General features: G+C 42.6%; 1 protein-coding gene across 49 annotated transcripts in view; it reads right to left on the bottom strand.

Moving 5' to 3' along the window:
- ATG10 (autophagy related 10) overlaps nucleotides 1-25,915 on the bottom strand; it is a 271,675-nt gene that overhangs the window by 241,306 nt on the left and 4,454 nt on the right. For 41 of the 49 annotated variants that reach the window (XR_016220372.1, XR_016220373.1, XR_016220371.1 and 38 more), the window contains exon 2: nucleotides 13,391-13,510. Coding sequence is in view for 24 of the 49 variants with exons in the window: in XM_070056374.2 (XP_069912475.2) it covers nucleotides 13,391-13,510 (120 nt within the window). In the remaining 25 variants the exon portion in view is untranslated. Of the gene's footprint in view, nucleotides 1-1,869; nucleotides 1,962-5,613; nucleotides 5,769-13,390; nucleotides 13,511-25,915 lie in introns of those variants that run through there. The other 8 variants (XM_070056369.2, XM_089312952.1, XM_089312951.1 and 5 more) reach the window with 5 other exon arrangements.

Genomic DNA, 25,915 nt, shown 5'->3' with positions numbered 1-25,915 from the left:
CCAGAGCCAGGCGCTATGAACACAATCTCCCACATGGGTGGCAGGGACCAATCAAAGGGCCATCAACACGGCCTCCCAGGGTCAGAACCAAGAGCCTGAGCTGAGGATTAAACCAGGGCACTGTGGTGTGAGAGGTCAGCATATTAACTCCCAGGCTAACTGCTTGCTCTCAAATGAAATCCTTTTGGCGGGGAGGGGAGAGGTGCCGAGGCGCCATCGCTTGGGATGCCCATATCCCATGTCGGAGCGCTGAGCCAGCTTCCTGCTAATGCATTCTGGGAAGCAGTTGATGGTTTCAGCACTTGGGCTCCTGCCACCCACATGCAAGACTCAATTGGAGTTCCGAGTTTCTGGCTTTAGCCTGGCCCAGCCCTGACTACTGTGGGCATTTGGGGAGTAAACCAACATATAGACGATCTCTCTCTCACCCTGTCATTCTTTCAATAGATGAAAATTTTTAAAAAGTTCATAATTCTCAAATTATGAATTTGAATTTTTTCTAGAAAATCAGATATTCAATCATCCATTTAATACATATTTATTTACATGCTTACTTTATATGCAGTGATAGTCTAATTGCTCTGGCATAACAGCAAACAAAACAAAGATCCCTGCTCTCAGACTAAACAGGGAGAGAGAAGCATTAAACAAGAAACACAGTAAGTAAGCAAATTACAAAGCATCATCATCACCCTAGGGTGAGTAGCAGTGTAGGACAGAGGGAGAGGAAAGGTGGAGTAGGCCATGGAGCATCAGGCAGTCGGGAGTGAGGATGCCAGGCAGGGGGGTGTTGAATGCTGAAATGTACCCAGCGTGCGTAGGAGGCCTCAGGTAAAAGGCCTCATGTGAGCAACCACACCAGGAACCTGGGAGCTGGCCTGGCAGGAAGAAGAGCGTTCAGATGCAGGGGCAGGCAGGTCTGCTTGTCTGCCTGTCTGAGGGACAGCAAAGAGGCCAGACTGCCTGGACCACTGGAATGAAAGAAGGGAAATGGGAGAGGAAGCTGGAGTAGAGAGGACGGGGAAGGGGCAGACCGCAGTCCACGGAGCATGAGAAAGACTTCGGCTTGGACCCTGAGAAGTGACACATTATGACTTGTGCTTTAAAGGGCCATGCCATAGGAAGACAGGAGTGAAGCGGGCAGAGGTCAGGAAGGTGATTCTCAAAAGAGCTGATGGTGGCTTACACCAGGGTGGTCCCAGGGAGGTCAGGAGAAATGGCCTGGTTCTGGACATCATCAAGGGGGGATCACAGGATTTCCTAATGGATTGGGTGTGGGATATGAGAGAAATAAAGAAATTAAGGACAACCACAGTGGGCTGAGCAAATGGAAAGATGGAGTTACATCAATTAAGAAGAGAAGTGTGGCTTGGGTGGTGCCAGGAGTACATGTTTGGGAGGGTGTAGATTAGGGCCTTAATTTTGAACATGCTGGCCTTGGGATCTAAATAGAGATGTCAAAGCTGAAATGTTGAATGTTCAGATGAAGGGAAATACTCCCTCTGGCCTCTGAACGTTTGCTGAAATGAACAAACAGGCAGAATCATTGGAGGAAAAAAGGCATAACAAACATGTTAGAGTGCATAGGGTAAAAAAGAAAAAAATCACAGCACAGAAGTATAAGCTCCCTCCAGGTGTCAGGCAGATGCAGTTTAAATGCCTTCCTAAGCTACAGTGAGAAACAGAAACTTGGATAGGGAGGGCTTAAGGTACCCTGGAGGGTGGCAAGGACAGCCACAGGAGAGGTGAGGGTGCGCATAAAAACTGTGCATAAAGAATCTCAGATTATCTCAGGCAGCGCCTTCAGAAAAGCGGGTGAAAAGTCTGTCCAGTGCAGTATCCTGGGCACGCAGCCCTTGAGTCTCTTACTTTTCCAGTGATCATGTTTCCACCACACTTGGTAACTACTGTAGTCCTCCTGGGAACGGAGCTTCAGGAAAGCACCCCAGCTCCCCACCATGCTGGAGGGAAAGAAGATCAAGAGATGGGGTGAGGGGCAGGGTCAGACAGAAATCCTGAGGTTGCTCCCTTAGCTCAAAGCCACCATACTTTAGAGATAGGGGTATGTTTTATGAACTCCAACACAAGTAAGAAGTTGTCTTTATGAATCTGGAATCTAGGACAGAAGTCTGGCCAATGAAGAAGTAAGAAGTCTTGGGACTAACAGGTATTAGATGGAATTTAAATGAGATCTCCAAGATAGCTAGAGAGGAGACTAAGACACAGGACTGGGCCTGGGCACTAATCTTAGGGGACTGTGGAAACAAGAAAGAAATAGCAAAGGAGTGAAGAGAAATCTAGGAGGTAAACCAAGTCAGTGAGTACACTCAGTGACAAAAAAGTCTATCAAAGAGCAAAGGATGGCCAATCCTATCAATTGTTGCTGAGGTATCAATGAACTTAGCAGCCTAGGTCACTGTAGGCATCGCATAATGATATTGAATCTTATGGCTCATCGCACTAAAAAGAAATTTTATTATTTAATGAAAGTTCTGAAACAAAGAGGATTTAAAACACCCATCAGTGACCCACTTATTTCAAACAACATATTCCACAATAAAAATGAAACACAACAGAATATATCTACAGAAATAAAAGGCTTGGCTGAAGTCCTTGCAGTTTATATTACTTTAATTCAATTAAACAAATGCAAAAATGACATGTGCTCACTATGCTAAGCACCAAAGATCAAGAAAAGAGGACTGAGAAACAAAACACAGGCTCTGCTGTCAAGGGGCTCTCAGGCTGCCACGGGCGAGGAAGCACATGCACAGATAGTCAGCACGTAGAACCGTGCTGCTGCTGCCGCTACAGAACCACGCAAGCCCAGAGGAGGGTGCCTTGGCCAGCCTGAGGACAGCGGGGGCGGGGCTGCCAATCAAGTGCATGACGCTACATACAGTTTAACCCAAAGCAACATGGGGTGAGAATGGCATAACCCAGCAACACAAATCACAAGAGGTACTACAGAATGAATAAACACAGGAAAATGGGGTTCAATGAACTAGTTTCTAGGGAAAATGCAAATTACAACCACCACACGGCCTCAGGAGGCAGGACTTCAAATCCTCTTCTTCAAAAACACAACTATGAAACTGGACAGAACTATTAAAAAAATTTTTTCAAGGATCTGGAAATTGGCAAAGGCAAATAACATATTAAGAAGCAAAATTTGGGTAGCAACAGTGGGGTCTGTGGCATTCCTCTCGGGTTGCCCCCACTGCTCCCTGGCGGCCAGCACAGTGGATCCACCAGAACCACAGGCTGTGAAACTCACGGCTTCCCTCCAGAGGGGCTCCAGGGACCTGAACAGCAGGGGGAAAGAGGCTGTCCCAGACAGAGCAGACAAGGAGAATCTCACTAGCAAGCCTGAGGCAGCCATCCCAGTCAGCACAAGTAACCACAAGCAACACAACCAGAAAAGAAACAGGAAATCCTAGAAATTAGGCTCCACGGAGGTGCTTCCTGACCTCTCAGCACAACCCTGGCTGGCTGCCTGCCACGACATGACAGGGGAACCAAAGAAGCCCAAACTGTCCACACGGCCTGGCTGGCATGGATGCTGTTCACGGGCACAGCGGACAATGGAGAAGCCAACAGAAGTGCAGACTGAACACTGCTTCAGATACGAATGTGCCCTCAACCCACACACAGACCCCTCAGGAAAGGCCGAAGCCTGACTGGCTCCGGGTGTTGAATGTGACTTCCTCCCAATCAGCAACCGGCAACTAAGCTATGCACAAATGTAATATGGAGAAACAGAAGCCAGACTCAAAGAGTCCATCTCTTTTAAGCAAGTTTTGTGTGTTTACATAAGGAGCCTGAGTTATATTCTGACATAATGGAGGGTCACTAACAGATGTGAACCAGAAAGTAAGGGATTGCAACTGCATTTCCTAAGATAACATCGGTGGGGTGGAAGGCAGGCTGGCTGAGGGCAAGATCTGAAAGAGCAGAAGTAATAATGGCCTGAACAAAGACAGTGGTGATGGGCAAGGAGGGCAGAGGGTGCGGAGGTGAGCCAGCGTGCAACATGCTTACAGGTGGGATAAATTATGGAATGACCCAGTAGGTACAGACACTGAGGAGACAAGAATGCAAAACCAGGGCCAGATGGATGGTGAAGCCCTCACCTTAAAACAACAACAAAAAATTCAGATGCAGCAACTGATGTGGAGGGTGAAAAGTGATGAGCTCAGGCTTGGTCATGTTGAATCTGAGGTGTGTAAGTATATAACTTCATGTAAAACCCATGACCGACACAGGGGTAAGGAGCATAAGGGAATATGGACTGCAGTGGCCCACAGATCTGCATTCTTGTGCCAGCTTAGGCTCGAACTCTGACAGAACCATTCATTGCTACCTTGGTTCTAAGCTTATTTATTTACTTATCTTTAGGCAAAAAGAAGAAAATAAGAGGGCGTTGTATATCTACAGGAGTTTTGTGAAAATCGAAAGGATGCTATAAAGCAAGAATGCACGTGATTGTTGCTATAGTGCACAACTTGTCCTAGAAGTTAAAATGAATACAATATGACCATAAGAAAGCCATAAATCTTGCAAAATAAACCATATTCTCATTCCATCAGATGACATGAAAGCTCAAAAGAGTTATTTTTAAAACAACTAGAACTAGCAAGAGTGTTTGGTAAGGTAACCAGTTAACAAAAACTACCTAGGAAAATCAGTGTCTTCCCTACATATCAGCACTAACCCATTCCAGAGCAGAAAATCCTCATCAGATTACAGGATTTACAGGCAGAAAATCTTCCTCTGCCTAAATAATGCCGCTCTGTAACTAGCTACTCTATCCTGGACCAACTTAAAGAAATTAATAATGCCTAATGAAGACTTTAAAAAGTGAACACCTACCATGGTCCTAAAAGGAAAGACAATGTTGTGGGTATGTATATAATTTCACTTCAGATTTATATAGGACAAACATTAAAACCCTAACTAGGAAATATAGCAACATTTAATTATTTAAATTAAGAGTACAGACATCTAAAATGAAAGCTTATATATAGGGGAATTAACCAAAAAAACCCACAACTGTATTTGAGTCAGAGAATTTGTGACTTTTTTCCCTCTATTTTCACAAATTCTCATAATCAGAATACTGTCTGTACTTGGAAACATTCTCCAAGACTTTGGGAATTAGGAATATTAAGAAAGCATTTTCCTAGTTCAAGCACAAAACTAACTCAAAATAGATCAAAGCAGACTGGCAAATTACCTGACAAAGAGAGAATGCCTCTCTAGTCTGCAAGAGTCAACTGAAATCCAATGGCAACCAAACAAAGGTTGATCAGTCATTAATACTATAAAACAAAAACAAAAACAAATAAAAAGCGGGAAAGCAAGCATGGGCAGTGTTCACTATACTATTCAAGAAGAGGAGCCTTTGATTCCAACTTCCTGCTAATGCACACCCTGAGAGAATCCCTGACACCCACAAAGACCTGGACTGAGTTCTCAACTCTCAGCTCCAGCCTTTGAGGGGGCCTGGGCAATGAACCAGATGATGGGACCTCTCTCACTCTTTCTCTACCTCTCAAACAAATGATAAAAATACAAACAAAACAATTTTAAAGAAACAAAGTCTTAACCTACACAGTTTAAACAATTTGACCTCACTGGTGAGATGGCCACCACTGCAGAGCAAGACACATGATGCCAGTTTTAGGTTATGTCATTCAATACTTCATTCTTGCAACTATGCATGAGAACTGGTGCTCACTCTGCTCACACAATTGTGGTTTAGTTACCTAAAAAACAGAAATGAGCCATCACAAGGAGAGAATTCCATTTCACATGACAATTGTTATTTATTATAAATGAATAAGTTAGATTCTAATATATATGCATATAGATATATAGGCATATAAATAACTATATTTTTATATGTAATATTTACAGTAAGTTCATATTATAGAATCAGTGCTTTGACATCTGGGAGATGGATTCCTTCCATTTGAATCAGAAAACCTGAGGGTCAACCCTGGTTTGGGAACTGGCCTGTGTAAAGACAACTGCCCACAGAGCCTTCTGAAATGCATCCTGCCAGCCTGTCCAGTGAGCCCAAACATTACTGCAGAGGCTTCTGTGCTGTTATTTGTTAAATTGCTATCATTTAAATTTTAATTTATAAATTTGCAAAGATAGCTTTCCTTTCTGAGACTATTTTGATAACCTTTAAAATGGTGCTCCAAAGTATTTAATTCACAAGTGATACAACCTGTTCTTGAAATGATTGCTTAAGATGTGCATATACTTAAGTGACAAATCATAACACTCAATAAATTATGAATGAAAAACTCTAGTGTAACTGACTGGGATTCAATGCTTATTACAAAAACACAGCACACTGCTCCAAGTGCATTTTTCCCCTAATTTCCAAAGATAAACCAAAAAAATGTAATTTAGTCTCATCAAGAAATGGTAAGAATGCAATATATTTAAACTTTATCTAGTGATATTTGGAGCCAGAAATAATATTTTATTAACTCACAGTAGATGATTTAAACAGATACATCATTACCTGCTCCAAACCCCCTTTAAAACTATTATTATTAATAAGGTAATATATAAAAATCTATAAACTAGAATAATAAAAGTTAAGCCAAAATCAGGTGTTTCAAGCCAACACATGCATTCGTTATTCAACAAATACAGCAATATTGTTCCTAAGGATCCGAGGGTGATATCTATTTTTTTAATGAACCTTAAAATTGTCATTAAATTTTAGAAAAGAAATCTAAGCATTTTGTGTACACGGAGACTGAAATTTCGAGTACTTAATATTTCACTACTGAAACAAAAAATAATTAATTGCACTAGGTTCAATGTATAAGTAACACAAAAGTGAATAGGTAAGCAAAGTAAAGTAATTGTATTTAAGGCCTGTGTTTCATTGTTTACTGTCTAATTTGATTATGTTTCTGATAGAAGTACCCAGTTGAGTTTACATATTATCAGCAAAAACAAGACTTGGTGAGAACCAATCTTATCAGATGTACAAGGAAAGTATTCTTAATCCTCTTTAACAATGCATTTCAGAAATAAAAGGAATATGATCTCTTAAAAGAATGCAGCTATGTAATTTAAAAAGTCAACATCCAACAAAAATTCACCATATATTTTCTTTAGTCCTTTACCTCATAAAATCCTAAATCAAAATTTGTGGAAATAGTGGATAAACCTTGAAGACACTATGCAAAACGAAATGTTATGAAAAGACAAATATCATATGAACATACTTACTCAGATGAGTTACTTTGAGTGATCAAGTTCAGAGAGACAGCAAACAGAAGGGTGGCTGCCGGGAGCTGGGGGTGGGGGGAGGGTAGGGGGAAGGTTCTGGAACTTGATTGCACAACAACATGGAGGTACTTAACTGTACTGTGCTGGGCACTTAAAAACGGTCAAGATGGTAAATTTGATGTTATGTGCACTTTACTGCAATCTAAAAAACAAATTAAAATTTTTAGAAATAGTATTTAATGTGTCTGGGGTCTTTGTTCCAGAGTTTGCTCATTAATTTTAATATATAATAATAAATAAATATGCAGAGTGCACTTGAAGAACCCATAATTTTAAGACATATGGGAGAAAAATAAAGAAAGCCAAGTTAATTAAATCGAGATATACCATGTCACTTCATACACGGCACAGATGCTTTACAAGACTCTGTTTCTGGCTGTGAGTTGGTAATTGTGGGAGCAAGGTGATGAGCACGAGGGAGTTCATTACAATACCATGTTGACTTTCATAGGCTTCAGATTTTTTCATAATAAGACATTTAGAAATACAGACCACAAATAAATGAGGTATGAAATTCAGCAGGGCAGTGGGAGCTATGGGAAAGGCCATGGTGGGCTTTGTTACTCACTCAGATGGTGTGAAAAGATGAAATAAGGCAAAATATGGAGATATTGAAGATTCTATTTTTAAAATATGAATTTGATATAATTAGCATGATGATGAAGGGTTTTAAGAAAAGCAATGTGAATCAGCCAGAGGGAAAGAGACTAGAAGAAAAGGAATCATAAATTCAGTTTAAATTTATACTCAGAATAAAGTGATATTTAAAAAATTTTTCTCTATATGTTAGGAAATAAGCCCTTTCAATAAGCACTTCTTACACTGTAATGGCGGTAATCAAAATATTTCTAGTGTGCTATTGTATATATTTAAGATACAATCAAGTGGGTTTAACTGAAGAGAAGGGATTAACACAGGGGAGAAGCTTTTTAATTCTTCTTTAAGAATGATATATAAAATGCTCTGGTACTAATTGTATAAAATCTAATTTCAAGAAAGTAGGACATTGTTTTCAGGATCTGCATGTTCTCTCTTTCTGTTTCTGCTATCAAAAAGCAAGAGAAGGAAGCTGAAAACCTGTGGGAAATTACTTTTTATTAAGAAATTGTAAATAGTAGAATCACAGAACTGAGATCTACAACTAGAACACACACACACAAAAAGAAAAAACTCTAGAAGGCAAGTTGGTTTGGAGTCTTAACATTGCACAAATCCCCAAAAGGGGCTGTTGGATCCAAGATAAACTAAGAACATTTCTAATTAGAAATAAAGCACAGAGAATGTAAGCAAATTTTGGCAAGACAGAGGGAAGTATACATGTACAGAACATGAAAGTAGAGGGAATAATACCAAAATTAAATTCATGTACACATTATTCATATTCGATACATACAAAGATGTTGCCACATTTGCTTCACCTATCCCTAGTTTGGTTTGGTTTTGCTAAAAACTCTTTGCTATCCTTTTATACCTTATTCCATAATTAAATATCCCTTATTATCTCAAAAAACAACAAAAAATTCCTTTTACAAATGATTTCTTTGAATCAGGATCCAACTAAGGTTCACACATTTACAATAGGGTATGTCTCTTAAATTTCTGCTAACCTAGACCTAGACCCTGCAAAGTATTGCTTCAGCTAGTGCCAGTTTTAGAGCTAACGGTTGCCAGTTCCAAACCAATTTGGCATTGTCTACAACTCTTTGTTACAGGCCAACAAGGTCAGGACAACACAGGGAAGTAGGCACACAGCTTCCATAGCAAGCTGATGCTGGAGAGACCTCCAAGGCCTGAGGGGGACCTCCACCACTGAACCAAGGGGCACTTTCTGACACCCACTGGGCACTAGAACCACGTACTAGTCACTGCCAGAATAGGATATTTAAAAAACAGAAACAAAGAACCTGGTCCTCAATCCTGGGTTGAGACACAGTCCTCTGGCTTCTTTCTCCTACCACTGACTTTCTGAAGAAATCCAGTCAGTCGTCCTTTAGATGTCTGGATTCTTCTGTTTATTGCCTCTAGTGTTAACTAACTTGGTCCTCTATCACCTGACTTCCATTTTGGGGCACAAACACATCATAGATGGTACCCTGTGACTCACGTTACAAAACCGTCATGGAAACAGCAAGAGTGAGTACTGGGCTCTGGTGACGACAGGTCAAGATCTCCTTGGCAAATTCCTCATCCCTAATTCCTTACCTAATTGTTGAACCCACCAATTAGTGTCACCTTATTCATTTCATTAGGGTTTGAAAGAGAGTGATTTTCTAAATCTACCCGTCTTTCTATGTTTGTTAGACAGGAGGGAGGAAAATTAGCCTATTTGGTTACCATGAAATACAGTTCAGGAAGGATGAACTATACAGGTGGGATAAATGCCTATTTCTTTCCTTTGGATTATCAATTCTCAGATCAAGACACTGATGTCCTCGATACTTCCAATGACATTCAATTAGCGGAGTAGATGTTCTCTCTTTTTCTAACAATGTGAATGCTTGGTTCTTAAGAGATTTAATGTTTTTAACAGATTCTAACAATTTCATTCCTCATTACTTATGTTACACATATTGGCTTATCTTTGACAAGTGGACAAGATCTCACCAACCACTAACCTCTAACTTCCTTACATTCTGGTCAAGTCAACAAGTTAACTCAGACTCACCTTGTATACTTCCTCCCCCAGACTTAGAATTAGCCATTCCTCCAAAAATCTCTGTTTCCTCTTTGTGGAGAATGGTACTTAAAATAAATCACAATCTGGGCACTTCAATGAACAAAGCTTAAAAATATATCACCTGAATTCTTATTGATACTTCCAATACAGAGTTAATATTACAAGATTTTTATCTAACATCTTTGGTTTAAATTGATCACTTTTCTCTTATACTCTAAATCTTGCCTCATGACATTAATCTAAGTACTTGTTTGCACTGTTGCAAAATAGGCATTAAATAATCGCAAAATATACAATACTAATAGTATACTAACAGACTACTAAGAATGATGTTTAAGATTTCTTTATAGCACTATTTATTCTTCAGTTACATCCCAGTAAGAATGTAAAAGGAAAAGACTGTGTTTAGAGCAAGCACTTAGTCTGGTAGTTAAAACTCTGGTTAAGATACTCATATCCCATATCAGAGTATTGGGTTCAAGTCCCAGCTCTGGTTCCTTATTCCAACCAGCTTCCTGCTAATGGAGACCCTGGGATGCAGCAATAGCTCAAAGTAGTTGGGTCCCTGCCATCCATGTAGTAGATATGGATTGAGTGCCAGGCTCCTGGCTCAATACTGATCCTATAGCAGTTGTTGTGGGCATTATTGAGAACTGGCCATACATAACCCACACATCATATGTCAACAGTGTTTGATTTAGTCTTCCTGATGTTTGGAAAACATCTTTTAGAATTAGCTGTCAACATTTAAACACTGAGAGAACTCTCCTCTCAAATCTGAACTCTGCCCTTCTTTTGAAATGTCAAAAGATCTATTAACAAACGGTCCTGCGTTTCCAGCTTGGCTTTGAGCAAAGCTCTCTGGGCAGCCACAGACCACAAGACGTGGTCTCCACCCTGTTCATCCCTGGCAGCTTCGTCCACCTACATTATCACTCTGGTCTCCACAGATGCTGCAGTTTGCAGTCCATGCCCTAGGGTGGAAAGACTTCTCTCTGAAGGATATTTTGCTTTGTTCTGATACTATCCACGGCGTCACTTCCACCTGAAAAGGAACTGTCTTTAATTCAGGGCCTAACTCTCTCCAGAAAGAGCAAGGAACCCTCCTAAGTCAGCAGCCAGCAGTAGCAAACAAAAGGCAATATACTTGGCTCTATCTCTCGTGGGACAGACCAACAACAAAAACAAATCCTGCAAACTGGTTCAAGACATTTATTTAAAATTTCACTGAAAAAAATCCTGAGAGATATAATTTCCCTCCTCAAGACCTGCTGCAGTCCCTGCCTACACCCTGTGACAAAGGCATACACAGTCCCAGCTCCCCTCTAATCAATCCCTTCCTCACCCTTGGAGGCCTCTCAAATGATTATAGGAACTTCATCACCCTCCCTCCAGCTTAAGATAAAAGAAACTCTCCTTTTTAATTTTTTTAGTGATTCCTTCATTTATTGTTCAAAAGGAAGCGAGAGAGAGACAGAAGGAGAGAGAGAGAGACACGCAGATCTATCTTCCATGCACTGGTTCACTCCCCAAATGGCTGCAACAGCTAGGGCTAAGCAAGGCCAAAACCAGGATACAGGAAGTCCATCTGGGTCTCCCACACAGATGGCAGGGGACCAGGTGCATTAGCAGGGAGCTTGATCAGCAGTGGAGTAGCTGGGAGTCAAACCGGTGCTCTGATACAGGATGTAAGCATCCCAAGCAGTGGCCTGATCCCACACCACCACAACACTGGCCCCTCATTAAAAAAAAAAAAAAAAAAAAAAAAGTAGCATAAAGGGAAGATTCCCAAGGAATAGCCACACAAATTATTACAGGTCAAAAGGCACAGAAAACCTAAAGTCAGGCTCAAGACAGGAAATCTGATACTACCACTACTTAATATTTTTCTAGTCAGTGCATAAAATAATAGACACAGAGAAGGTAACAACCACAGCAAAAGTTTCATTTGCAGATGACCTCACAGTGCCCTTGAGGCTCAAGAGACAGGGGAAATGCCAGCGACTCACAGCGAGTACGTGGGACAGGACGGTCAGCCATGCACTGTGTAAAAATCAACAGAGCTTTTCTATATCAGCAATAACAACAGAAGAAATGAGTCAACTGAAAATTCAAACACAACAGCAAGCAGAAGTACAAAGGACCCAGGAGCAGTAAGGCACATCATCCTGCACAGGGAGACTGCCACAGGCCTTGCAGACTGGCCCATCACGCGTCCGCACAGTGGGGCTGCAATCTACCACACGGTTGGCCCTCCACCTCTGGACCCTCCACGAGCCACTCTGCCACAGCTGCATTGGCAAAGCAACCAAGAGGGCACCATGGCTTCTCTCCCTGGGGACATTTGGACCCAACCAAGACATCTCTGTGGCCCAGTTCTGAGTAACAGGAACCAGTTCAAAACTGTTCACGTTTCTCACGGCGCATAAAAGAAACAGAACCAGCAGAGAAATCAGAACTCATGACTTTTTAAGAATCTGGGGCTTGTGCTGTGGTGTAGTGGGCTAAGCCTCCGCCTGTGCCCCAGCATCCCATACGGGTGCCAGTCTGTGTCCCAGCTGTTCCTCTTCTGATCCAGCTATCTATTATGGCCTGGGAATTCAGAAGATGGCCCAAGTCCTTGGGTCCTTACACCCATGCGGGAGACCCAGAAGAAGTTCCTGGTTCCTGGCTTCAGATTGGCTAAGCTCCAGCCATTGCAGCCATATGGGTAGTGAACCAGCAGATGGAAGACCTTTCTCTGTGTCTCTCCCTCTCTCTGTAACTCTACCTCTCAAATAAATAAAATATTCTTTGAAAAATCAGATAAAATGCCAAGGAAAAAAACATAATCTCTAAGAAAGGATTTTAAGGAACTCTGGGCATCAAACTTTATTCATTGAATCTGTGGAAGTAGGTGGGTGCCTGGGCTTTTCGCATTATTCCTTAAGGGAACCCAAAGAGAGCAGGTTTTGGAATGTGTATACATTCCTAAGTTTCCCTGAATACAACCTTCAGCATCTGGGAGTCCACGGCTGTCTGACTAAAGCCTGATCCCAGCATTATCTTTTTTCTCTCTCTGGACAAAAGTGATTTCCTAAGAAAATAATGTAGGCAAGTAGACGTAGACCACAGAAGCTCTGTCTACATTCAGGTGTTAATAGGCCAAGCATTCTTTTTAAATTAAGCAGGTGACCTCCAGACTTTTTAGATAATACCTCATTAGCTAATAACAAGAAGTATATAGAATTGAAGTATAAACTGGACATCTGTTTCAAAAACACTTCAATTTAAACCTTTTATTAAATCAAACCAGCTTTCATACCTCCGTTTCAATTAGTGAGGTTTTACATGGTGGGGCAGGGAAGAACGCCCCCCATTGAAATAGGACATAAAAATGTCTGTCCTTACCTTAGACGTTCTCCATTCCCATCCGTCGCCTATCAGTTGTGAATGTTTGATGAATTCTGCACAACAATGCTGGAATGCTTTCTCCCCAAAGAACTCATCTTGTTCCATGTCAAAGGATAACTGCAGTATAAAAACAGTATTAGCTTCAGCTCCAGAATAAACATTGAAAACAATTCTAATTGTCTTAACTTCTTTAAACATACCAAATTTGGAGATGTAGAATGGAAGACAGCCTCAGTACCATTTCCATCTTTCGTGCCCAATCCTCATTTTTAAAATCACACATCAAGAAAAATGTGATCAACATGAAAACCCCAAAACTACATTCATAATTTTTTATAATGAAGACAGTATAAATCCTTGCTGTTATACTTTAGTAGGATCTGTGTTTAGTAAAAAGTTTGGCCTGTTCATAAATTAATCTAAAGAGCTTAATTTTATTTCACTTCTTGCCTGGAAGCAATCTCCTTAGACCTTCCATCTCCACCTCTACCTTGGCTCTTAACACTGATAATTTAACACTGACTAGTGGAGCTAAGCTAGTCTGCACACTTTAATAGAAAGTTCAACTTACCAACAAATGATGTCCTACAACCTGAAATTATTTTTTCAAGGTATAAGCTGATCATCATCTACCAACCTACTTTATCAAATCTACAAATGTGAAATCTCAAGAAATACACTTATATTTGTTATACAAATCTGTCTAAAACATGAAGCATTCTTTATGCAATGAGAATTTTGGAGCAGGAAGGAAACACAGGCCATGCAATCCTGTCCGTGATAAGTCAGATCAAGTGAATTCCCATGTTCTCCTGATTGGTGACAAACATTATCAAGGCTATCGTGCATTATGTCAGACCTTGTGCTAGACACTTCACATGCTCAGCTAATCCTCACACAATCATAAGGGGGTTGCTACCCCCATTTCTCAATGAAAAAAGGGAGTGCAATCTGCTCAAGAATACAAACAAAAGGGTTCAAACCTCTATTTTGTGCCAAGGCAATGACTTAGCTGTCCCAGCTGAGTCCCAAACCAGTGTTCTTTCTGATTATTCCAATGCAGTAGCATGAACCGACATGACAATCTGTTCATTCATCTCACAAATACATGCTGAATATCTACTTAGTAGTAGATACTATGCAGAAGGAAAGATCAGATAAACAAAAATGAAAAAATACATAGTCCCTACCTTTGAGAGAGCTCATACTCCAAAAAGGGGAGAGGTGAGGAAAATGACTACAGGAGAAACTCTTTTAACTAACTTCCATCCAACAGCACGCCAGATAAATTAACACAATGTCCACTCCCTCCGTACAACACTGATTGATGTCTACTGATCACACGGCACCTCTGCTCCAAGCAGTTGAATGAATTCATAAACCATATCTTATATCAGAAAATATACACTTCAATTAAACATTAAACAAACCATAAAATATAAGTGAAAAAGAAAGACAAGTGGTATTTCTATGATTGAATGCCTTGGAAAAGACATGATAAAGGTGAGTCTCTGTAAGAAAAACAAACTGCTACAGAACTAGGAGAGGACAGCACTACTGAAAGGATTTGGGGGGGGGGGGTGAGTCATACACCAGAATTCTGCACTCAAATCACTGCATAAGTGGCTTGCTTTTTTTTTTTTTTTTTTTCCATTTAAACCAAAACTAGAAATCTAGAGGGTGCATTCTGGGTGCAGCTTAATCAAGAATGAACAATGAATTCCAATCAAGTATCCACACTCCAAAGAAAATGCCTTGGTCATCACTTAAAAATTGGAAAATGAATGTATTTAAGTTGAATTTAAATATTTATAGTAGGCATTTTTTTGTTAACTCCAGCTTTTCCAATTAACTGCTCAACTATCAGTTCCAACAGCACTGGGAAACAGAACTTCAAGATGGTATGAACAGGCACAAGGAATGGAAGTGGAAGTGAATCTTGAAATTAGGTAGGAGTGTTTGCTTGGTAAATCATCATCAGATAAAACTAGGGGCTGGAACAGTGCTCCAAACCAGGAGAACAGTGTGAATCAAGTCGCAGAGAATAAGAAGTTTGGTGTCACTGGAACATGAGGCAGAAGTTAGGAAGAGGGGGAAATGGTGGAATCACACTCAAGTTAAACCCACCTGCCCTCACTAGTGGAGTAGAAATGATGGGAAGGGGGCCAGCGTTGTGGTGCAGCTGGTTAAAGCCCTGGCCTGAGGCAGCAGCATCCCATATGGGCGCCGGTTCTAGTCCCAGCTGCTCCTCTTCCAAACCAGCTCTCTGCTGTAGCCTGGGAAAGCAGTAGAAGACGGCCCAAGTCTTTGGGCTCCTGCACCTGCAGGGAAGACCCAGAATAAGCTCCTGGCTTCAGATCGCTGCAGGCCTGGCCATTGAGGCCATCTGAGGAGTGAACCAGCAGATGGAAGACCTCTCTGTCTCTACCTCTCTCTGTAACTCTTTCAAATAAATACAATAAATCTTAAAAAAGAAAGAAAGAAATGGACGGGAAGGGCCTCAAAGACACAAAAGAGCAATGAAGTTCCTCAAAAGAGGCTTGGGTGTCCTTGCAAGGGTGTGGAACCACTTCTGTAGGAAATGGAGAACCTGTGCTGAAAGCTGAAGGGGCTGGGAGGAGGACAGATTTGAAGGGCAGCAGCCTGAGGCAGGGAGAAGAGTTAGAAGCTGTTCGCAGCGTCTGCCTCAGAGGTCAGGAGGGTCTGAAGCCAGGCAAGGAAAAAGAAAGAACACGGGTCTCGGGTGAAAGGGAGAAGCCAAGATAAACTTACAGTTAGAGTCATCTCTCTGAAGACACAACTGAAAGCATGAGGGTGCCTATCACCTAGCTAGAACACAGAGAACACATTCTTCCCAGGGCTTCCCGTGACTCTTGACACTTTACACTCCATTTCCTGTGTATCAGCCTGTTTGTTTATTTGTGGGAGAGAATCCATAATTTTCAACAGATTGTTTAAAGGTTATAAGGAAAAGTCAAGAACCTCTGTGTATAGGGAAGGGCAGAGGTGGAGAGAAATCTGCAGAACAGAAGCAGTTAAGCCAGCTGTGGAGGAACAGGAACCAACAAGAGAACCAGAGGACAGAGTCAACCATGAGGAGGTGGTCCTAGAAGGGGTGTTATTACAGAGTCCAGTGTAGGGTTCAAGAGAGCAGAGAATAGCACACAGACATCCAACAGTGTCACAGGTGGCTCACTAAGGAGAGGACTGAAAATATCCATGAACTTGACAGCAGTCAATGAGGCCCTTAGTGGCCAGTGTTGGCAGCATGAAGAGAGAAGTCATGTTGCAGAGTGCTAAGGAGAAAACCCAAAGTGAAGAAATGAAGATGACATTGCTGACTACTTTTTCAAAAAGTTTGGTTGAAAGTAGATACAAACCAGTAACAGAATGGACACACAGGCTTCAGGCAGGACACTGTTTTTCTTAAGAGACCTCTGAGAGTCATGTGCCACACAACGATGCTTTGGTGGAGGATGGACCACATACAAAATGGTGGCCTGGCAACAGTAGAATAGGGCTGAAAAACTCCTATCACCTAGTGATGTCACAGCCATTGTATCGTCATATGAACGCACTGCTTGTATGTTTGTGGTGATGTTGGTGTCCACACACCTACTGCACTGCCATTGTTTAAAAGTATAGCACATGCAGTCTGGATGCTGGACAATTAACAACAGACAACTATGCTACTGGTTTACAGACTGACTGTACTAACCTTATCATTACAGAGCACTACTTATAAAAACAAGGTTACTATACATAGTCCCAGGCAGCTCCTTCAGGCGTCCAGAAGGCGGCTTTGGCATCACAGGGGATGACAGCTCCATGCATGTTGCTGCTCCTGACCACCTTCCAGTGGGACAAGATGTGCAAGTGATATTGATGAGCATGACCCCGTACAGGCCTAAGCCAATGTGTTTGTTCCTTGGTCTCTCTCTCAGATGTAGGCTAATGCCTATGTTCCTACCTCGCAAGTACACTACATGATGTTCACAATGATGAAATCGCCTAACACATTTCTCAGAAAGCATCCCCATCATTAAAAGATGCACCATTTAAGTAGGTGCTTAAACCAGACAAGGGGGTGGGAGAGAGGGTAAGTTAAAAACAGCAAAGAGAAAAAGTGACTGATGAAGCAATAACGTAAAGGGCTTGGGAGGGAATGCAACCAATAGCACAGAAGGATGCATTCGAACAATACAAACCCATTCTCCTGCAAGGAAAGACACCTGAGAACCCCTCGAAACGGTCGAGAAGTCTCTGGAAGAAGACCCACTGCTAAGGAAGAGGGAGTTACAGGATACACTGGTGCAGGGCAGGACAAGATGAGCTGCAGAGAGCCAGGAGGGTGGTGGACGCAGAGTGTGGGAGAAGCTTAGTGTGGAACTAGAATTGCTGGTGACGGAAATGAGAGAGCAGAATGCAAGGATAAGCAGATGGAGGTCTCATTAAAACCGAAGCTCCAGCAAGGTTGGAGACCCTGGATGTATAGTGCCACGCTCTGGGAGCTGTTGTGGTAGTGGTCATTGTGCTCAGTACTCCAAGTGTGGAGACCAGCACAAAAGATGCCTGCATGGGGCCAGCGCTGTGGCATAGCGGGTAGGGCCGTTGCCTGCAGTGCCAGCATCCCATGTGGGCGCCAGTTCGAGTCCCGGCTCCTCCACTTCCAATCCAGCTCTCTGTGGCCTGGGAAAGCAGTGGAGGATGGCCCAAGTCCTTGGGCCCCTGCACCCACGTAGGAGACCTGGAGGAAGCTCCTGGCCCCTGGCTTCAGTGTGGCACAGCTCCAACTGTTGCGGCCACTGGGGAGTGGACTGGCAGATGGAAGACCTCTCTCTGCCTCTCCTTCTCTATGTAACTCTGACTTTCAGGTAAATAAATAAATCTTTAAAAAAAAAAAAAAAAGAAGAAGAAGAAGAAGAAGATGCCTGCATGACCCAGAGCTGAGTTTTTGCTGGGCTGATTTGGTAGAAGGATTAGCATGTAAAAGGGAATAGAAAATGCAAGTGAGAACGGCTCAGCAGTTCGGGTCATGTAAGAAAGGAAAAGATGCAAGGGAAAGCTAAAGGGGTTGGGAAAACACAGAGACATCAAGGACTATAAAACATCAAAAAGTCTTAAGACCGGTAGTGAAAGGGGGAGATGAAGCAATGGAAAGAACATGAGATTTTAGAAAGCGATGAAGTCTCGGCTATGGTCACACAAGTGAGTATATAAAGTAGCTTGGAGGTGAGTATTACTGGAGCTCAGGAAGGTTCTAAGATGAGGCTTAGATTCCTTCTCAAGACGGTACTAAAGGCAGCTACTACCACTGGACAAGGACAGGACGTGAGAAAACCTACTCACAATGGCTGAAAGAACTGAATCACATGAGCCTCAAAGGAGCAGGACTGTTCATATGAGGCTAGAGAAGCAGGGACCTGACTCTGGCTCCAGGGAGGTGAGGGCAGCCGGAGATCTCCACTCCCTAAGTCTTGTGGGGCAGAGAAAATGATGGATTCCATTCCAGGGGCTTCTCTACCTTTTTTTTTTTTTTTTTTTAAGTCAATTTCCTCTGAATCTAGTCAATGAAAGCGCTGATGTGTGAAGCTTCCAGTGGGAAGACTGATCTGCAATGCGCTCACTGCTCACCCCAACCTGAACACACAAGCTGCTCACCTCAACCGGAGCACTGTCAACTCAGGCCACCCGACGCCTTGACCTGGGAGCACTTTTCAACAACGTACTCCACAGGATGTAGTAGCACAGGAAATAGTGGGTTAACGGTCTGGGTAAGTTCCTTTCCTATAGATGCCTCCTAAGATCACAGTGGAATTGGGGTAAAAAGGCCTGGAAGAGCAAGCATCAAGCACGGTGTGTGATTCCAGACCACTGGCTATCAAAGGATAGAGCGACGGCAGTTAAAGCTCCAGGCTGCACACAGGCTTCTGATTACAAAAGGTGCTCAGTGCAGACACAGACTGAGAAAGTAACGTCCACCAAAATGCTAAAAGGAAATGCAGGGGCCAACCAAGCAAAAGGAGAAAGTCTAATGTAACAGAAGGCGCAAAACTCTGAATCTAAGAGGAAGTCTGATATCTGAAGAATTCTCCTTTGATGAAACAGAGGTGGAGAGGTGCACGGGGAGAACTACTGTTGAAGGCCTTATGGCCTGAGGGCTCAAAAGAGTTTTGAAAGTGAGAGTGAACTGATGGGATTTGCAGTCTGGCTTCCAGTAGAGACTGCAATCTTGCCTGAGTGGATGAAGTCAGTTAAAAGGTTCTTACGGTAATCTGAGAGACAGACACAATGATGCGACACAGCCCAGATATGGGCAGGAGGAAGGAATTCAAAAAGACCTTTTGATAGTAGACTCATTACAACTGACAGAGTTTGGCACATGCAGGAAAAAGAAAAGCGAAGACTCAAGAATGAGTCCAAGCTTTCTGCCTTCTGCTGGTGGTGCATGGACTGACAGACACAGTGAAACCTGGAGGAACAGCAGTTTGGGGAGACAGAGGGGTTTCCTTTAGCCATACTGAATCAGAAATGTCTGTACAACACCCAGATGAAGGGGTCCAGTAGGCATTTTGAGGTGAGTCTTGAATTCACAAGAAGAGAGACACCTGCTATGAAAATATCAGTTCTGTACCAAGTATACCTAGATGGTAAAACACATTTCATCACTCAGCACTGAAGGAGAAGGTACAGAGTCACAATAGGTAGAGAAGACTGAAACGGAGAAGTAAAGGAAATCACTTCCCCAGTTATTCGACAGACCACACATAGCAAAAGATAGTAACTCAAAGAAAAGTTGGCTCTTTCACAAAAAATACTAATGTACTTGAGAATTTTTTTTTAAATTCCAAACAAACTCTTAATTACAAAATTGAACAAGTAAAAACACTCCATTCCCTAAGCCCTCCAGTTACACAAGATTCACTTAACTATTGAATACGTTAGTTAAAACATAAAATTTTACTCAACAGCCAAACTTTACCTAATTAACAGCATTTGCTATCAGCAAGATTTGAACATCAAAATTCTAATTGCTATTTGGTCGAATACTTGTAAAATTATCCAAAGACTGGCCTTTGCTAAAGGATGTTATACACAATGATGTAACCACTTATAGCTTGATTACAAAATCAGGAACATCTACTGTATTAAAAAGATATCCATCTCAATATGAACCATCACAACAACTCATATTGAAATAGCACTGAATAACTGTTTCATTGCTTATGTAAGAATATTTCAACTAATTATAAAAAAATGAAAATACAATCCAATCAACATTTCTAGACACACTTTTTAAGTTGTCATACTTTCGTCTTCTACCAAGTTCATGGCTTATTAGAAGCAAAAATTTGAATCTTATAATATCCTAATATGAGATGGATGGAAATAGTCAAAAATAGAAAAATCACAACTGAAGATTATCAAGTAATAATGGCAAAAATAATCCTTACTTCACAAATGAAAACCTGTAGGTATGTGAACTGCCTGCTTCCAGACAAGAGATCTTAACTAAAGTCAGACTAGAGGTGACAACAGAACACAATGAACCTCTCGTTTCCAATTAGAGCCAAAAGACAGAAATGAGTCAGAGCTCCTCATGCCATAAAGAATAAGTTGTTAATACATCTACTCGGCTCGCTTGAACAGCTGTTTTTTTTTAATTTTCAATCAAAATCTTTTTTCACTTGTCTCAGCAGAGACCAGACCTAGTAAGATAAAATACTTCTTCCCCATCAAAAGAGACTAGTACTTCCAAACGACAGTCAGCCTAGACATTGAGAAGCAGCATATGCTGCTGCTATTCACATACAACTTCTCATTAAATCAGCCCCAGTGAATTCTTTTTCATGTTTATTTTTATTTACTTAAAAGGTGAAGTTTCAGAGGGAGAGAGACAGAGACAGAGATCTTCTATCCACTGATTTACCCCTCGAATGCCTACAACAGCCGGGGCTGGGTCAGAACAAAGCCAGGAGCCGGGAACTCAATCCGGGTCTTCCACATAGGTATCAGGGATCCAAGCATTTGTGCCGTCATCTGCTGCTTCCCAGGGTGTGCTAGAATTCTCAGGAAGCTAGAACTGGAATCAGAGCCATCTGGGACGCTGAGCCAAATGCCCCACTTTGAATTCCTGTAGGTTAATCACATACCTAGCAGTGTCTTTGGTGGAGGCCCTATAACTTTTAGGAACAAGTATCTCAGGAGACTGCGAGAGACTTCTCTATAGCAGTTCGCGTGAACACAGTGAGATATACTGAATATATGTAAGGGAGGCGCAGGACAGCCAGAAACCGACTATTGCAGGCACAGGAACAAGCCAAAAAGTACACTTCAAACTGCAGTATCTTCACGGGTCGAGTGGGCTTTCCCCATGATCAACAAGTGTTCCCAGGTACATCATTTGCATTTCTAGGCACAGTGCTCCCCACCAGCACAGCCCTGAGCTTTGGAGCACTCACCAGTGCCCTGGGGCAATCATCCACAGCAAGGAAGCAAAAGGGGTTAAAATTTAAATCTGAAGTCCTAGGCCAGAAAGATTATGCATTTTCTGATTTCCACAGGCCCCAAAATAAGCACCTTTAATTAGTACCTGGGTTACTTCTGAAGAAGAGTGATGCTTAAAAATTGAAACCAAAAATGGATCATTTTGCTAGGACTGTCAAAAATCTGGACTTCAAGAGCATTTGGCAGCCTGGGGAGAGCGCAGCGGCACGGCCCAGGCCAATGAAGGGCAGACAAGCATCAGAAGGGGGGAGGGCAGCTCCGTCTGGCACAGCTGCCCAGCAGGATTCGTTCTCCTTCCCTGCCTCCACAATAAAACTGAGAGCCTGGGGCCACTGCTGCTGACACCACATCCTACGTCAGAGGGCCAGTTCCAGACGCTGCTTCCAACCCAGCTTCCTGCTAATGCGCCTGGGAAGGCAGCAGAGATGGCCCAAGGGCTTAGGCCCCTGCCACCCATGTAGGGAGCCAGGATGGACTCTCTGACCCCCAGCTTTGGCCTGATCCAGACCTGGCTGTTGTAGCCATTGGAGGAGTGAACCACCAATGGAAGATTCTCTCTCCCTCTCCCTATATCCCTATTGCTCTGCCTTTCAAATAATCAAATAAATCTTACACACACACACACACACACACACACGAAATCAAAGTTTCCTCCAGACTGGAAATGAGGCTCTCTGTTGGCAGGTGAAATCAGCTCTGATCTCTGCGGCAGGTCCACTGAGGAAGAAGGTAAGAAGGCACCTCACTCTCCCCTACTCTGAACTTTCCTCAGAAAAACAAATTCTGAGTTGAACTGGCTTCCACCTGCCAGTCTCTTTCAAGGCAGCTCTGTGCCAATCACACAAAGCACATGACCAGAAGGGAAAGGCAAGGCCACGTGGCACACTGCACACTGTGAAGTAGCCAGTGACAGGTAGCTACAGGAAAAGGATTTGCCCTTGGACTAGTATTGTCTCAATGCTAACACCAAAAAAACTATGAACTTTCAAATCACACAAAGACAATCTCCCTGTTGTAGGCACAGGACTGAAAACTAAACAACAGAGATGAAAGCCATCTCTGGAGTGTAGAGGAAGACGTAGTCTTCATAAATCTGGCTGGACTCACCTACCTGCTCTCCAACCTAACACCGAGAAGATCCCTTCTGCACTGGTCTGAGGAGGGATGCTTGCTCGCGCTGACCAGTCAAGGGGAGTACACCAAAACCTTGCCCAGCCACAGGGGCCACGATCAGCTCTTATCTAAGCAAAGAGGGGCAAAGCCACCTCTGTCCTGGGCTTACACAGGCAAGAAGGGTACAACTTAGAAATGACCTGCTCCACGATGCTCTCAACTGAAGAAGGAAAAGCAAAGAAGGCCTCTGAAGGCAAAAGAAGAGGGAGGGGAAAAACTGAGATTAAAAAAGGAAACTGTATAAGAAAAAACTGGAAGAAAATTCAAACATATAACAGTAGAGACATTAATTAGATGCCGCAGAGAACAGAAGCTGGGGGAAAATCAAATCAGTATTTCAGCATACACTTGCGAGACGCTTTCCAAACACACAGAAGAAAAGGGGCTAAGAGGAAAACAATGCGTATTGATTGATGCCAAGGACAAAGAACACAAATCCAACCTGCAAGTAACTGGCATTTCTGAACTGCAATCATAAGCAAGTGTACAACTGAAAAATGCTTCTGGCTTGGAAAAACAGATTTGAAAGATTTACCTATAAATTAAAAGGATTCATTATGTTTCCGAGAAAAACTGTTGGACAGAAACTTTTGCCTACACATAGCCTAGTGGAATTTCTTAAAAAAGAAAAAGATCCAGGCAGAAAAATCATTTTACCTGTGAAGGAACAAAAATTAAACGAAGCCTCAGCCATCTTCTCTACCATGAACACCAGATGACGAGGGAGCAATGCCCACAAAGCTTGGGACTCGCATCTTAGTCTTCCTATCTTAGCACCTGTAACAGGCAGGTGGAGGATTGCCCCAAAACTAAGGGGGGCACCTCCCCACACACGCACACATACAAATGCAAATTACCTACCTGGGAAAGTTTGTTGGATCCTGGGAAAAATTCACCCTAACAAGGCACTACAGTTACAAGTATACTTCTTTGGGTTGTAGTCTCTGTAGCAGACACTCTCTGGCTATCCTGCCCCAGAGTGTTCAATAAATCCTCCTGCTCACTCTGATTGCTCTAGTGAATTCTTTTACAACCTGCCATGCTTACCTCAACTGGTTGCTTCCTGCAACAAGACACAACTGTAGACTTTAAATAAAGGTTGTATTAAATAAACGAAAAACTCAAAAAGTACAAGTGAACTTATTGTACATCTGTGCATCAATTGGACTTTTCCCTACTGAAGCAGATTTCTGACATCTGATCGGACACAAGATCACGTTTCTCGTATAAAACCAGACTTCTCTGTAAGCATGTAAGAGAAATCGATCCGCCACTGGTGGTGATTTGAGCTGATTTACCTGCTCAGATTTTCCTGCTGCCTTTGAATAGTGGTACTTGTAAAACAAACTCCAGTCAGCACATAGGCTAATTATACCAGAATTGGGAACTAATGGGGTACGACCTTGGCCAAAAATATCCAACAAGTAAGCTACTGAAAACATCAACAAAATATCACAGACTTGGGGCTTGCTGAATATAGATGATAGAGCAATATGTCTTTAAGATACACTACCAAGCACCATTATTCTCTTAGGGGGAGAAAAAATTGTGAATGGTTGCACACTGTTGTAATGGAAAAGATGTTTCTGGTACGTTTTTCTTCCTGCAAAGTCTCTGTTCAAACAGTAAATAAATGTGCCTTATTATTTCCATTTATTCATTCAGCAAAGACAAGATCTCAGTCCTTGTTACACTTGTCTTCCTAGGAAGGAATGTCAAATTTTTCCTGGGCAAACCAGAGATTTCACGAAAAGGGAGTCTGGAAGACATGAATTTAACTCTTGAAGAACTGTCAAAGTTGAAAAGGGTCTACCAGGTGGAGATAAAGACACCCCTAAAAAATGGAAGAGCTCCTGCAAAAACAGGGCCCGAGTGCATGCTAAAAAAATAAATAAATAATGGCAGTGGATACAGCACAGGGTGGGTGGAGTGGCCTGCTGGCCACTCCCCTGCTTAACCTCTCTGCAGGGGAGTGTTTGGAAACAAATGGGGTCATACTGGGTTGTCCAAGTCCAAGGGTTCTAGTTTGCTGTTGCCATTTAGTGCCCACGAAGTGGGGGGAGAGGGGGTAAATTATCCTACAATGTTCAGACATCTCTCACACAAGGAAGAACTGTCCATAAAAATGCCAGGAGAGTCCCTTGACAAATACTGGGGAGTAGAGTAGGATCTGACCAAATCTGAGGAACTCCTGGACTTTTGAGTATTCCCTAAATCTGCAATCAAAATCTGCATTTCACTCATGAGATACTTCTCTCCAAGTGTTGTAGGACAAACTAGGGGTGGGTGTTTTGTGTAGTGCCATAGGAGTGCCTAGGTTTGTGTCCAAGCTCTGCTTCCAACTCTAGCTTCCTGCTAATGCACGCACTGGGAGGCAGTGCTGGAGTAATTGCCACCAATGTAGAAGACCTAGACTGAGTTCTGGGCTTCTGGGTTTGACCTAGCCCAACCCCAGCTGATGCGGGCATTTGGGGAGTGAACCAGCAGATGTGAGATCCCTGTCTGTCTCTATTTCTTTCAAAAAAAAAAAAATCTTTTTTAAAAGGTAATCTAAGGGGCTGGCGCCGTGGCTCACTTGGCTAATCCTCTGCCTGTGGTGCCAGTACCCCGAGTTCTAGTCCCAGTTGGGGCACCAGGTACTAGTCCTGGTTGCTCCTCTTCCAATCCAGTTCTCTACTGTGCGCTGGGAGGGCAGTGGAGGATGGCCCAAGTCCTTGGGTCCCTGTACCCGCATGGGAGACTGGGAGAAAGCACCCAGCTCCTGGCTTCAGATCAGCACAGCGCCGGCCGTGGCAGCCATTTGGGGGGGTGAACCAACGGAAGGAAGGCCTTTCTGTCTCT

The sequence above is a fragment of the Oryctolagus cuniculus genome, chromosome 14 (genome assembly GCF_051225735.1).
Source record: "Oryctolagus cuniculus isolate XC-2025 breed Fujian yellow rabbit chromosome 14, ASM5122573v1, whole genome shotgun sequence".
NCBI classification, from domain to species: domain Eukaryota; kingdom Metazoa; phylum Chordata; class Mammalia; order Lagomorpha; family Leporidae; genus Oryctolagus; species Oryctolagus cuniculus.
This window is presented reverse-complemented; position numbering and strand designations above follow the sequence as displayed.